This window comes from Corvus brachyrhynchos, unplaced genomic scaffold (assembly GCF_000691975.1).
Source record: "Corvus brachyrhynchos isolate BGI_N302 unplaced genomic scaffold, ASM69197v1 scaffold864, whole genome shotgun sequence".
Taxonomy (NCBI): Eukaryota; Metazoa; Chordata; class Aves; order Passeriformes; family Corvidae; genus Corvus; species Corvus brachyrhynchos.
In genome coordinates this window covers 769495-783301 of record NW_008237871.1, presented here as the reverse complement: position 1 = coordinate 783301, position 13807 = coordinate 769495, and the positions used below count along the sequence as shown (strand labels likewise).

General features: G+C 37.1%; 1 protein-coding gene across 1 annotated transcript in view; it reads right to left on the bottom strand.

Moving 5' to 3' along the window:
* Positions 1-13807, bottom strand: part of SPECC1L (sperm antigen with calponin homology and coiled-coil domains 1 like) — a 53438-nt gene that overhangs the window by 22503 nt on the left and 17128 nt on the right. The window contains exons 6-11 of the mRNA XM_008632090.2: positions 11489-11562; positions 10826-11001; positions 9440-9606; positions 7714-7805; positions 2945-3035; positions 965-1048 (exon numbers count right to left, since the gene is read on the bottom strand). Of these exons, the coding sequence (XP_008630312.2) occupies positions 965-1048; positions 2945-3035; positions 7714-7805; positions 9440-9606; positions 10826-11001; positions 11489-11562 (684 nt within the window). The remainder of the gene's footprint in view (positions 1-964; positions 1049-2944; positions 3036-7713; positions 7806-9439; positions 9607-10825; positions 11002-11488; positions 11563-13807) is intronic.

Here is a 13807-nt window from a genome sequence, read left to right as displayed (position 1 = left end):
CATGGATGTATCTTAATGGAATATCACTACTTCCATTTGAAGGATTTAATGAATGAGAAGGAATTTTAACATCAAAGCATTTACTTTCCTCTAGTCCATATACTTACATTGCGAAGCTTCACGTAGTTAAGGAAAAAGAAAACCAAATCAGTTTAGAGATGACAGCTGTTTTATTTCCAATTAATTTTAATGAAGAATTTGCATGTATGCGATGCTCTGGACATTAATTAAATATCATCAAGTATATCAAACGTTGACCTGAGACCAGTCAGACACATTCCACAGAGTTTGCTTCATTTTATCAGAGGAAATGATTTTTCTTTCAAATGAAAGCACAAGCATTGTACTCTGTAAAACCAAATCTGGAATTGTTACATGTTCTCTACATGGAAGAGTTTCCAGTTAAAAGTATGAGGCTTGCCTTTATACTAAAATGGTCACCATTGTTTATGTTTCTGCAAATCAAAGATTCAACTCTCCACATAAATCAGAGACTTATTTTCTAATGACCTGGAGGCAAGTACATTAATTTATAAATACCAGACACAAGAATTTTGGTTTTTAGGACAAATAAAACTACCTAAAACTTGTAAGCATTTACACAAATATAGGCTTTTAAAAAAAATATTTATCTAAAATCAATTCTGCCTAGATTATACAAAGCATCATTTTCACAGTATCACACTATTCGTGCTGTAATTCATAAAGATTTGGTTTTAGAAGCCCCTGCTGATACTGACATATTAGTATATACAGCTTGATAGTAAATTAACACTCTGCATAAACTTGTATTTAGCAAGTCTGTTTTTTTTCAAATCCAAAGTTAACATCAAATGTCTGGCAACCACCATCAGCAATACTGAAGAATATTTGTAGGTTATGCCAGTCACAAAGTAGACCTGTAAGTACATGGCTGAAATGAGAGTTCCTGATTTTCCTAATCACCTAAAACCCATGGTATTACCTGAAATAGATTTGGCACTTTCCATAGCAGGGACTCTTGGCAGAGACGCTGGCCGGCTGGTAGAGGATGTTCTCAACAAATGTTCTGGACAAAGAAAAAGGAGGGCGATCATCATTACTGAAGATTCCAGTCAAATGTAAGACATTTAGGTTTGAGTCATGAATATTGCCTGAGTTTGGCTATTTTAGGGAGAGCAATTGATTTAATCTGGAAGATAGAGAAGCCCTAAAATTGCCCATTGCCAATGAAGTGCACTAGGAATACAACATGACCACCTTAATCCTTTTTCCCTAAAGCCTCTTGCTAATCTGCATGCCCTGGTATAAAAAAAAACCAAACAAAAAACCCTTACACCAAAGGGCTGAGAAAGGAACCCCCATTCAGCACATGGCCAAAAATACTCAACATGCCCTTCACAGTGTTCAGTGGTAAACCAGATTGCTTTGTCCCTCAGGTTATTTCTTTTTTCCTCCTCTCTGGTTTGTTGCATTGGCATTTTTTGGGCTTTAGGGGTTTTAAAAATTTTATTATTAAATAAAACTACACATTTTTTCCTTTCTTCCTCCATGGAGCAGAGTCTAAAAGGTGCCTTTACATATTGTATTGCAAGATTAGTTCTGCCTAACGCCAATGAGTTTAAAAAAACTACATCAAAATTAATTTTCTGTAGCAACAAAACAAAGCTATTTCCTATTATGAAATATTCCTTCAAGTAAAAACTGCAAACAAAAGGTTTACATACTCCTATGTAGAAACACTTAGAAGACAGTGATTTGAATATAAAACCTCATGGAAACAAGGATTAAGGAAAGTGAAACCCCATTTGTTAGTTGAAGATGTGACATAAGAAACATACATTGCTACAGACATACATTAAAAATATATCTGTATGGCTGTAAACAGGAATTCTGTCTGCCACTCTCACTACTGGAACACAGTCCTGGCTCCTGCATTCACTGACTCTAAGGAAAACACAAAAGCCATGTAAAACATACCACTCATTTTGTGTTTAAGCTTATGTCTACCCATGAACTCTGTAATAATTAAAGAATCCTGAATTATCTTCTTGGAAAGGCATTTCAATATTCCTAAAAATATCAAAGTTTCTAAAATTAAAACTGCAGCTGCATTGTACAAATAGCCTCAATATGGATTCAACAAAAGCAAGAAGGAAATCTGGCACATACAGACTATTGTGAAGTGCTACAGAAATAAGAAACCCAACCCTTTAGAAAACATCAGGCCTCAGGAATACCAAATTGAGAGGAAATATTCTGCCTGGAGTCATATGGGGATTATCTTGAGAAACATCTACACACAAAAAGCCCCTAAAGCAGGCATAAATCAGAGAGCTACACCCAACACATGATAGCCATTCATTCTCACAGGAAGAGCACATTGTGAACAGTGTTTTGAGAGACAAAACAAAGTTCACAGAACAGGGAAATATTGGGAAATAGATAAATCAACATTTGATTCCATTCAATTTTTCATCTGGCTCCTGAAGATTCAATACTTAATACATTTATTTTATTATTCACATGCAATACAATGCCAACCATCATCCTTGTTTCGTTTCGGGGGGTTAAAAAGCCTGCAACCACACAAATAATGTAACCCCAGAGGTGGGATATTTTAGTATCTGGGACACCTGCAAGATATGTCCCTGAAATTATCTTATCTTGATTTTACAAGTGGTCTTAGTTTATGCACACACTAAAACTTGTCAGAATAATATCAAGTTATCAGCATGCAATTGTGGTTCTGTTGAAAATTCAAAAAAGCATCTTTATGTTACACCACCACGTGTGGTGAAACACAAATAAAAAGAACTTAAACATGAGATATTCTATGATTCTATGAAGATATTTCAATAATAAAAAGTATGTAACATGATCATGTCTTGGATACTAAATAACTTTTTTTAAAAGTATTAATAGCAGTGCTAAAACCAAAGTTTAAATGAACTTGAATCAGTACCTTGAACAGGAATTTCTGCATAGCTTGGTCTTTTGTCTGTCAGTGTAGCAAGGGGTTTTGAAGCCGAGATTGGCCCACTTATGGAATGCCTCTGAAATGGAAAAATACTTCTGTCAAACCTAACTGGAAGGTAAAAAAACAAATGTGGAATTGCAGAATCAGCTTTAGAAACTCAGGTATTACAGTATTACTAATTTTTAAAGAACTATGAAATTAAAGGAACCTTTGAAAAATTTTCCTTCTTTACTTTAAAAACCTTCACTTTTGCCAGTCTGACTATGCCTTAATCCTGCAACATTTACTTCTTTAAACTGAAACCTGTTCCTCAGATCAATGTCAAAAATTAAGGCTGTGAATTCTCTTGCAGTTTTTATATTAATTCTCACCTTCATTTATATTTTGTTTGAACAAACCTGTTCTGATTAAACTTGATGTGTTTATTTAAACCAATACAACCCCCTATATAAAGCCAAGGGTTTAGTGCATGATTTGTGTTATTAACATAAGCCTTTATAGCTTTGTGCCTCTTCCTGGAAAATTGGGATAATGGTGTAATGGGTACAGTGACCCAAAGTACTCTTTGCTAAGAAAAACACTACTGAAAAAATGGAGTTTATTCAGAATGTCAAGAGCTTTTGTTCCCACATATTTAATTGAGATGCTCTGGGAACAAATGGAGAGAGACATTTTATTATTTGTCAAAGATGTAATAAAACACAAATTTTTTTTTTTTTGCCTTCTCAGGTCAGTTTAATTTTTGTTCTCCTCTAAATAGCTACGAATTGAGCATTCTCAAGTTTCATATAAAATATTTAGCAATATATGACTTTTAGCAAGGACATGATCACAGATATGCTAAGACTTATAACACAATTCAGTAAGCACTGAATAGGACTAAAATAAGCATTTTAGTCTCACACGGTGAACTGTACAAAGCAATAATTACCCTTATAGTTACTGAAACTCAGATTCAGTTGCTGAAGACTCATGGAGGATCACCCACAATTATTTCAAATTAATAATTTCAAAGAGCCTATTGCAAATTATAGTTCATTTTTTATTCACCCTGTCCTTTCTATTAGATTCCAATATTTAATCATAATCAGTCCACTAACGTGTTTATCATGAAAACTCTTTCAAGGTCTCCATCTGGCCCAAGGTTAAATGAGTCCTATCTTCATAAAATACTAAAGGTCAGATGTTTCTCATGACAAATTATGTAGGCAAGACAGACAAATCCAGAATTGTGATTAAAACAAGTTAACGGTATATACTTTACAGCACCCCATAGCACAGGCAGGATTACAGGGCTATTTATTCATCACTTAGAATCAAACTAGAGTTATGCTTTTGTGCTAGAAGTCAAATGGAGAGAACAACTGCCAATGTACAGCATGAAGAATTTCATCACTTCATATATCCAATGTCCTGCACATGCATGACAAAGATTATACCTTTAAAGGTGAAAGTGACTGTGGTTGTGAGCCATGCACAGAAATGCCCACAACAGCTTCCCCCAAGAGCTAGTATTGCACACTTACATCATCTACTTAAAAAAACCCCCAATATTTCCTAACTAAAGGACAAGAACTGTACCAAAGTGAGCCATTTAACTGCATCTCCCCATCCCAGGAAACAGCTAAAATGGATAATGAGGCTAAAATAAAAATATTTCATTTTGGTTAGCTTTGGGACTGGCACTGCAAAGACAGGAGAGTACAGAGCTCAACCAGGAAACACAGGTATGTACAGAGCTGGATAGCCATGTACCTTTATCACTTAAAAACAAACATCCTTTATGGATATCGTCAGAAAGCAGCTGTATCACTGAACTGATAACTTACTGTGTATTGGTCTTGTCTCTTTGCAATAAAACAAACTGATTGTCTTTTTGCTCCTGTTGACACTGCAGCCAGGGCTGCATTGCACTGTTTGGTTCCTTATTACATATCTTACAGCTGCCCGCAGTAACACAGTGACTAATACACTGCAAACCAGAGGAAAATGAACCAACTGATGTTTATCTACTTTCACCTGCCTTCATCTATGTATTAGTAGCGGTGCACAGGTCTCTGGGAGATGCTTTAAATTTGAAGCAGAACTATGGCAGGATGAGCTAATCACTTCAAATATTTGGCTTCTGACTTGTCACTCTTGTGTCTGTTGTCAGCTATGGAAGGAAACATGACCATCGGCCACTATCCAGGTACCTCTTTATGATCACTTAGCACTTCATGCCAGTGCACCTACACATGGCAATTGCAGAACAGACAGAGTTTTTCACATATTAACTAGTTAAGATATAGGAAGTCTTTGACACTAAATTGCTTGGACCCTGGAAGTTTATACGCTCAAAGCAAACCAGGACATTCAGTGGTGACCTGTAAATCTGAAACCATGTCTGCTTCAGAGAGCCCTCCAGCTACAAAACAGAAAAAGAAAGTACCCAGGGAAAGCAGCAGATATATTCCCTTGTCCTTATATTCCTCCCTAGGCATCTGCTTTGGTCACTCCCAGTGGCATACCAGACCAGCTAAGCTTTGGGCTAACCCAGCAAGGGTGTTTTCACATTCTGAAGAGCATTCTCTTCATACTTCTCTTCCTAAATTGTTCTACAGTACTGCTAAGAGCCATAGTAAAACACAGCTGTGTTCCACTGCAGACTTGGACCTGAAGCCAGAAAGGGTTTTGTTTGTTTTGAGTTGCAGAATATCCAAGAATCTATCTCCTTACACATGCGCACACAGCTGTAAAGAAAAACAAACCAAGCAAACAAAAACTCTTCAAGACTGAGGAAATTCATGACACAGTCCAAAGACAAAGCACATGGTTGATGCATCTGTACTTGGACAATATTTTTTGCAACCAATCCATCTTATCAAAGTATCAACACTGTGCCAGGTTCTTAGTAGGTATTCATGTAAATATTTCCCCTGTGATAGCATTTAAAAGCAACCGAGATTAATGATAATAAACTGCAACACCCATACAGAGATCCACCTTTCCTCAAAGACCCTAAGCCATGGATGACTTCTATAAGGTGGGAGCCAATAAGTCAACTCACATTGTGATTACTTATTAAAATCTTGCTTTTCAATTTCAAGAGAGCACAAACAAAAAAAATGTTTAAAAAAATACCACAGAACACAACAGTAGAAAGTAAGGCAGCAATATGAAAACAAAGAAAACTCAACCCCCTTTCTCTCGAGCAGAAAATATTCACATAACTGAGGTCATGAAACCAAATTGCCTTCTCGATAATTACTCAATAAGCACTTTGAAGAAAACCACCTATCTTCAGAAAGACAATAGAAGCTGTTTTCATTTACACACCCTCCTTTTTGTTTTTCAGGCAATGTTTCCCACTAATGAGTATCCAGCTGTTAATGACTTGGGTCTATACCAGAAGTTGAATTCAAAATTCAAGTAATTCTGGCAGATCAAGTACATCAAACAAGAGCTTGTAAACCTGAGCAGCTCTGCTGTATTCTAAGAGATTACTTTGGTTCATGGTTAATTTACAGGTAAATAAAGTGAGATAAGCCTTAGGCTTCACCAAAAAGTCTTCTGTCTGCCAAAGGTCTAGTTCGGCCTTTTAGAACATGAGATTAAGTCTGCCTTCTCCTACAAGAGCACAGAAACAAACAGAAATATAAAGACACATCAATAGGAACAAAGCATCTGTCAGCGAACTTGTCACATTTAACTAATTTAGAAAACTGCTGTAAAGAGTGACTGAACCACAAGAAGCAGCAGAAGCTCTCCCAACAAAACATTTAATTCTTTCTCTTTGCTTTAAGGCTATCTATTTGTTTCATGAAATTCGCTCTTAAATTAATAAAAGCTGCATTAGTCTGAGAACAGGAGAACAGTCAATCTGTTCCAGGTACTGTTCCTTGAGGACTAAAAGCTAATATGGATACAGAGTCCTCAGTTCAAGCAGAGAGAATTACCAAATCATGCTGACCTACAGTAAAAATCAAGTTTTGGAATTTTGGATGGCAGTGTCTTGAAGGCAACAGGAGAATCATGGATATTGAAGGAGTAAAACAAAGTACATTCTTTTATTTTTCTTTATGAATCTGGTCCCCTCTGCTTTGTCCTTAAACTTATTGGGTTCTGCCAAAATCTCACTTCACACAGCAAGTGAGATAATAAAACCAGCAACGATCTATAAAGCTGAACATCAGAGTCCTGGCAATGCCATCTCAGTGCACCCAGGCTGCTGCAGTACCTGAGCAAAAGGACAAAGCTTCAGAGGGGACAGCACAAAACACACAGCACCATCACACACTGGCCAAACCCTGTCAGTACAAAATTAACAAAGACCATAAATTTGCAATTATTTCAATCCTCCCTCGTCAGGCCTGTATTGAAAGATACATTTACACTGATGATTGCTGACAGATTCTGCACAGACCTTAGTCCACTGCCAAAGGGGATTACTGTTGTTTTCCTGCCAGGCACAGGACTAAGAACTGACTAACAGCAACTGTACAGCTAAGGAATGCAAATAAAGTCTTCCTCTCATGATTTTTAGTAGCACAGGAATAGCAATGGTTGGGAATATTTAACAAGAACTTCCAAATTTCCAACATGATTCTCAGTGAAAGACTCTTGTTAGACTGAACAGTTTAGTAATTACTTACTTAAGGCAACATTTTATCATTATTTCCCCAACAAGTCAGCCAACATTTGTATGTTACCACCTGTAGTTTCACACAGTCTTCTTCACAGAGCAGGATTAAGTGCAGTCATAAGACACCCACCTGCATAGGGGATACAGCAGCAGCTGGGGGAGTTTTCATGGGACTTGGGCTCAGGGGAGTGCGAGGAATTGTGGCAGCAGCAGGGCTTGGAACTAGGAGGAACATGGAAAGGAAGCCATTGTGAGCATGACACTGTTCTGCAGTGCAACAGGAGACTGCTAAAGCCAACTCTCACCTTGTACTTTACATTACCAGTTTTACCAGATCACACTTTCAGAATTTCAATTAGCAATTGACTGAAAAGTCATTTGAAAGTATGCCTACACATTTACTCCCCTGCAATTACCTTCATTTTCTGTCTTTCTATCATCCATGGTAAAAGCGTAAGTTTGCTGGGGGTGGACAAGGCTAAGGTGCAGGATACTATTACCTTGGCAGATGTAAATCATGGCATTACTAGTTCTCTGATCTTCAGACAATTAAAGAGATAGCAGCAGGCTCCTGGCTCTGCCAGTAATACAAGAAAGATAAACGATATCACCTGCTTCTCCTTTCTAGTTTCTAATCAAAGTCCACAAGCACTAGACATTATATACCTAAATTTTGGGATTAAACAAATAACATGTTTAGAAATATACGAAACAGAAAAATTCTAAATTGGTGAATCAGTAATCTGATTATTTAACAACATGATTAGCATGAATACTGAGGTAGAAGGCAGATATTAGTTTGAAATAAAAGATTACAACGAAGGAAGAGGGGATTTATCATTTAACTAAACTAACTCTGGCAAGAAAGCACCTTCCTCCAGTAACACACTAAAAAAACTTTCTAAATTAACACCAGAAAAGTAAAAAACTGTAAATACCTATGAACAAAAAGAGAAAGCATGGAAATAGAAGCATTTACAGAATCGTTAAATAACGGAGATGGTTCTATATCTTAAACTTCCTGGTTCTAAGCAGTCAAAAGCAGCTTTGCTGTATACAGTGCTGTACTGTAAGTCTCTGCTAACTTAGTCTGCTTCAGACCAAGCCTTTTCACATCAGACTTTATTGCACATGAAATTCAAAATCTAAAGACCTGGCAAGGGCAATATTTTAATCCATACAAGGTCTCATACGCAGTTAAAGGTGAAACCCAAGTGTTTCTCATTTCAGAATAATAACTTGGACTCCTTATTCTGGTCATCTATAGAGAAGAACAGCACTTGTTCCCACAATCAGAATCATAGTAAAGTCTCAAGAGTGAGACTCCTTTCATGTTAGAAAATATTTCCTACATCTTTCAAATAGGTGATACTGGCTGGATCTTACTTTTAACTTTCATCAGAGCTCTGAACATAAGAACAGAAGTTATTAAAAGAAATAAACTCAGCTCTAGCTATTACATGGCTTTTAAAATGCTTAATTTGGTACACTAAGTTCACATTTTAATAATCAGGCTGAAATCAGCTGTGCTTCCAGCTATAATTATGTGTGTCATATGTGTTTATGTATTTCTAATATACAGGAGCACTGAATCAAAGCATCCAGCATATGAGTCACTGGCAATGCGATAGCAAAGAAAAAAAAAAGACAAGACAAAAAAAGGATGCTTATACTTAACTGCAGTGAACAATCTGTTCTGCAGTCCAGTTTGGGTTGGTTTGTTTCAGCCATCACTTATAGGTCATGACAGGATAAAGCAGCTTGCCTCTAAATTAGCTGAGCCATCAGAGGTGACCACGTCAACACATGCAGAAGGGCAGCCTGGTGCAGCTGCTGCTCTGGCTGGTGGAACTCACCTTGGGAGGAGGCACTGTCAAAGGACTTGATGAGTGTTTTCACAGTGGGAGTTGGCTCTGAGGAGGTGGATGATCTGCGACTCAGGCCCATTCCTTGTCTCAGAGCTGCCAAATCTCTCTCTACTGCATTCATGTAATTGTACACTCGACCACGTTCTTCTTCCTGCCTGAAGTCAATGTGCAGCTCATTTAGGGTATTTAAAAAACATTTTAACATGCAAAGTCTTAAAAAAATCAACACAAATTGAAGCTGAATTAAAATCTATGGTCCAAATGGGTTATTACATTAACCTAGTTTTCTTTCCACTGTAATTTAGAAATAGATTATCGACCCAAATTATCACTGTAAATTCTTACTATTTGTCAGCAACAGAGCTTAGCATCTGGTAAAAAAGTCTATCAAATCAATATTTGATATAAGGCTTAATTCCTGCTCCTATCTCTCTCACACACACAGATGGAAAAAATTAATACTTAAGGATTTCATGATTCCACATTAAAATAATCATCTCAGAGGGGAGAATTTTTTTCCACCTGAATAAATGGAAAACAATTTAATACTAAGGAGGTAAGAATATATTTCTGGCATACATCTTCAGGCAGCATCAGCTTTTCCCCAAGTTTCACAGCCTGTGCTATCTCCTATCCTGTTGGATACTGGGCTAAATGTGATGTAAATCCTACAAAATTCCCATTCATGCAGAAAACAATTGTTCACTATATACACAACAAACATCATTACTGTAAGCTATATACATATCTGACCCCTAAAGACAATGCAGTCAGGATTCAAATGGTGCTGTCCAAGATGTTCCTGTTTGAGGACACTCATACTTCTGAAAGACTCAGTTTCTAAGTATCTGGAGCACCTAATTCAAGCCACAATACATCACAATTTGGATTATTTTTGTTTTTATATACAAAGCACCTCTAATTATCAGTGGAAAGAAAACAGTACAGGTTATATCCAGAACTAGATGATGGTTTCTTCTCAGGTAAAAACCCAGCTGTGTTTTTAACCACACCAAAAGCCTTGGCTGCTAATAAGAAATATTAATGATGGTACAGAAAAGCCAACACTGCTTGTTTTTCACACTGTGGGAAGCGAAATCATGTTTAGCTGTTAAACTGAAAAAATCCTCCACCCCGACCTGGTTTCGTAAAACCCTGTGTGGATGAAGTATACAGTATAAAGAAACAAATATTGCTGTTGTAAGTGTACCTATTTTGACCGCTGAAAGCAGCATAAAGCAGCTTGCTGAAATATGGATCCTCACAGTGGGAGGATTTAAAAACATCTGGAGTCTCAATAATTAACAATCTGGATTTCCAAAACTGCACCTCCCCTGCAAAAGAGACCATATATCCCTGCTGTCATTTGCATACTTGCGTGACTTTATCTCCTCCAGCTCCTTAGTGAGCTTCTCATTTTTCTCCTGAGCTTCGTGCAATCTGCGCTTCAGGTCCCCGATCTCTTCCTGGGCCTCGGACTTGATATCATTGGCTATAACCACTGCAGTCTGCAGGTCTGCCTGGAACTGACGCCATTCTGCTGACTCCTCCTGGAAGCATGAATTTGGAAGTTAAAAATAAAAGTTATCCTTATTATTCATAGTTTTCCTATGCTGTTAAAGGAAACGATTTACAGGAATGGCAGAGGCACTCGTCCAGTGTTAGGCACAACCTAACTCCAAGTTAAATTGAAGAGGTTTTGCTGGAAGTAACTAGACTTTGAAAGTCATTAATTTCTTTTCTGGAGACAAATAAAATGTTCAAAGTGGTGGAAAAGAATATATAATATTAAACTCCACATCAAAATACACAGGAACATTTTCTCCGAAACCCAACATCATATCTTTGTGACACTGAGAAATTTTTAGCATTGTTTGGTGCCTATAGATTAGTAAATATATTCCCATTATGCCTGTCTCTCAGAAATAATTATTTTATTGGCATTATATCTAATCATATTATCTTTTCACAATTTCATATGCTGGTCTTATGACATTCTAAGCTTACAATTTATTAACTTTTTCAGTTTCTACCCACCCGGAGTCTCCTGTGAAGATTCTTGATCTCTCTTTCCATGTCATGCTTTTGGTCCTGAAGTTTTTTAACTGTATCTGGGAAAAAAGTTAAATTCCCTGTAAGATCTTAGTCAGGGATTAATTTACCTAAAAATGAGTAACTGAAAAGACCTGCAAATATTTTTGAAGACTTACTCAGAGAAGATATTTTTATAACCAAAGACATCTGAAGAAACACAGTATGAGAAGGAATAAATTTGCCAGAGGGTGTTAATAGGTACACATTTCTCTGTGACTGGTAAGGTGAGCAGCATAAGCAAGTCAATTCTTATACAAATCCCAAATCACCATATTAAAATGACAAAGCAATAACAAAGAGCAAGTAAACAAGGTAGGTAATTTAACATGAAAGGATCCTAAAAACATGGATGTCTGGGGGTTTTCTCTCCTCAAACATAAGCTGCAGCTACACGAAGCCTTTTGATTCACAGTTTAATTTCTCCACAAAGCAGCTGACACAACACTCGCAGCAGTGCCTTCCACAGGGATAAAATTGAACTCATGTCCCCAAGAATCTGACATTCTTGTCTATCAAGCTACTATTTGAGGTCAAAGCAAACTATATTTACAGCAAAAGGCCAAACAGTCTGTGAGCTCGTGTTATGAGAAAGATGGTCCCCCTAAATCTGTCAGCAGCAACACAAAAGGGTTCACAGCCGAATCACCAGCAGCTCCTGTGTGGCGTCTGACAGACTGGCTACTGTAATTATTATTCATTTGTGACTTTATTCAATACACAAGGACAATGTGATTGATGACTCCATTCTTAAAACAAAGCAACTAATGAAGAAGAACACAGCATAAATTTCTAATTGGTGTGTCACTTCACTGAGTCTTGGATTCTAGGATGTTTTATTTCTGTAGCATCGTGTGACTGTGAAAACTGTAAAAATGATGAAGAAACTGACTAAATGCATTTTTTTGTTCAGGTTAATTATCCTAACACCTGCTGGAAACAAATACTTTTCCTGTATATTAGCAATGCTCTTTCCACAACATGACTGAACATGCCTAATATATTTAGGCTATTCAAAACACAAAACCTTCCTCAACAGCACCAAGTACAGGGACTTTTTAAAGCACAGTTAATTTCTTTACAAGAATCATATAAACCTCAGCTGGCCTGAAAACATGATAACCTTTCAAACTTGGAAAAGTTGGAAAATTAGACAGATACTTCTGTATTTATCTCCTCCTTGTAAGACTGCCCATTTCAAGTTGCACCCAGCTGATCTTTAAGCTTTGAAGATAAGCCTACAGGGTGGGCCACTCAAATCTCATGCTACCATGATACTCAAGCAAAGCCCTCCAATTTTTAGCTTGTCTCTTTATACACAACTTGTTTGAGCTAAATTCAGAAATAAGCAGCCAGCTTTAGGTCAAAGTTATAAAACTTGCTCCCCCTGATGCCTTAGGTTTTAACTTTTATATTTTTCAAATCCTGTACTGCCTAGTGTGTAACTCTGAAGTTTCATGTGGCCTGTTAACTACTGTTCTCTCGTGCTGGTCAGACGTAACAAAGCCTCTCTAGCTTTGCTCTTCAAGGACACCTTGATTGTCCCAGTCCCCAAAATGTGTAAACTAAAAGTCTTTGAAAAGGAGGGGCAAACTTGGGGTAATTACATCATTAACTGAAGTTATAATTGGAGAATTAACCCTGATATGCAAACGGACCAAACTTATAAAAGTGTGAAGAACCCATGACCCAGCACCCATCTCGGGTGGAGCCCCTCGTAGGCTTTACACTCCCAAGGTGTACCTTTGAAGGCCCTCAAATAAAAAGCTACTTTTATTCTCTTATTCTTGTCTAGCTTCTGTTTTCAGGTAGCCACTTCAAGGCATCACCCCCACCTTTCCCTTTAAATACATTTTGGAACAAGTCAAGCTGATGTTCATTTTCACTTTTAAAACAGTTCAAAGAAAAAATGTTTTTAAAAACAAAATTTGCAGTAGTACTAAAAGCAAACTATCTAAAAATAACTACAAACCAGAAACCATAAATGCACCCACAGCTAAAGCTTGTGTAGTGCCACTGTTTTGAGCTTCTGTGAGTTATGAAACGCACCATTACATTTTAGTGTATTTATGCTTTGAAGTAAAACACAATGGTCTGAATATGCTGCAGGTACCATAAACAATACAGAGCAGTTTACAGCAGATGTTGGAAACAGTGCTCTCTCTCCTCCTCAATCAATCAAGGAGATTAAAAAAAAACCAGCCCATCAAATTGCAATTGAATTTGAAATGCGGTGAGAAATGATGACTAATAGAAGTGATTTCA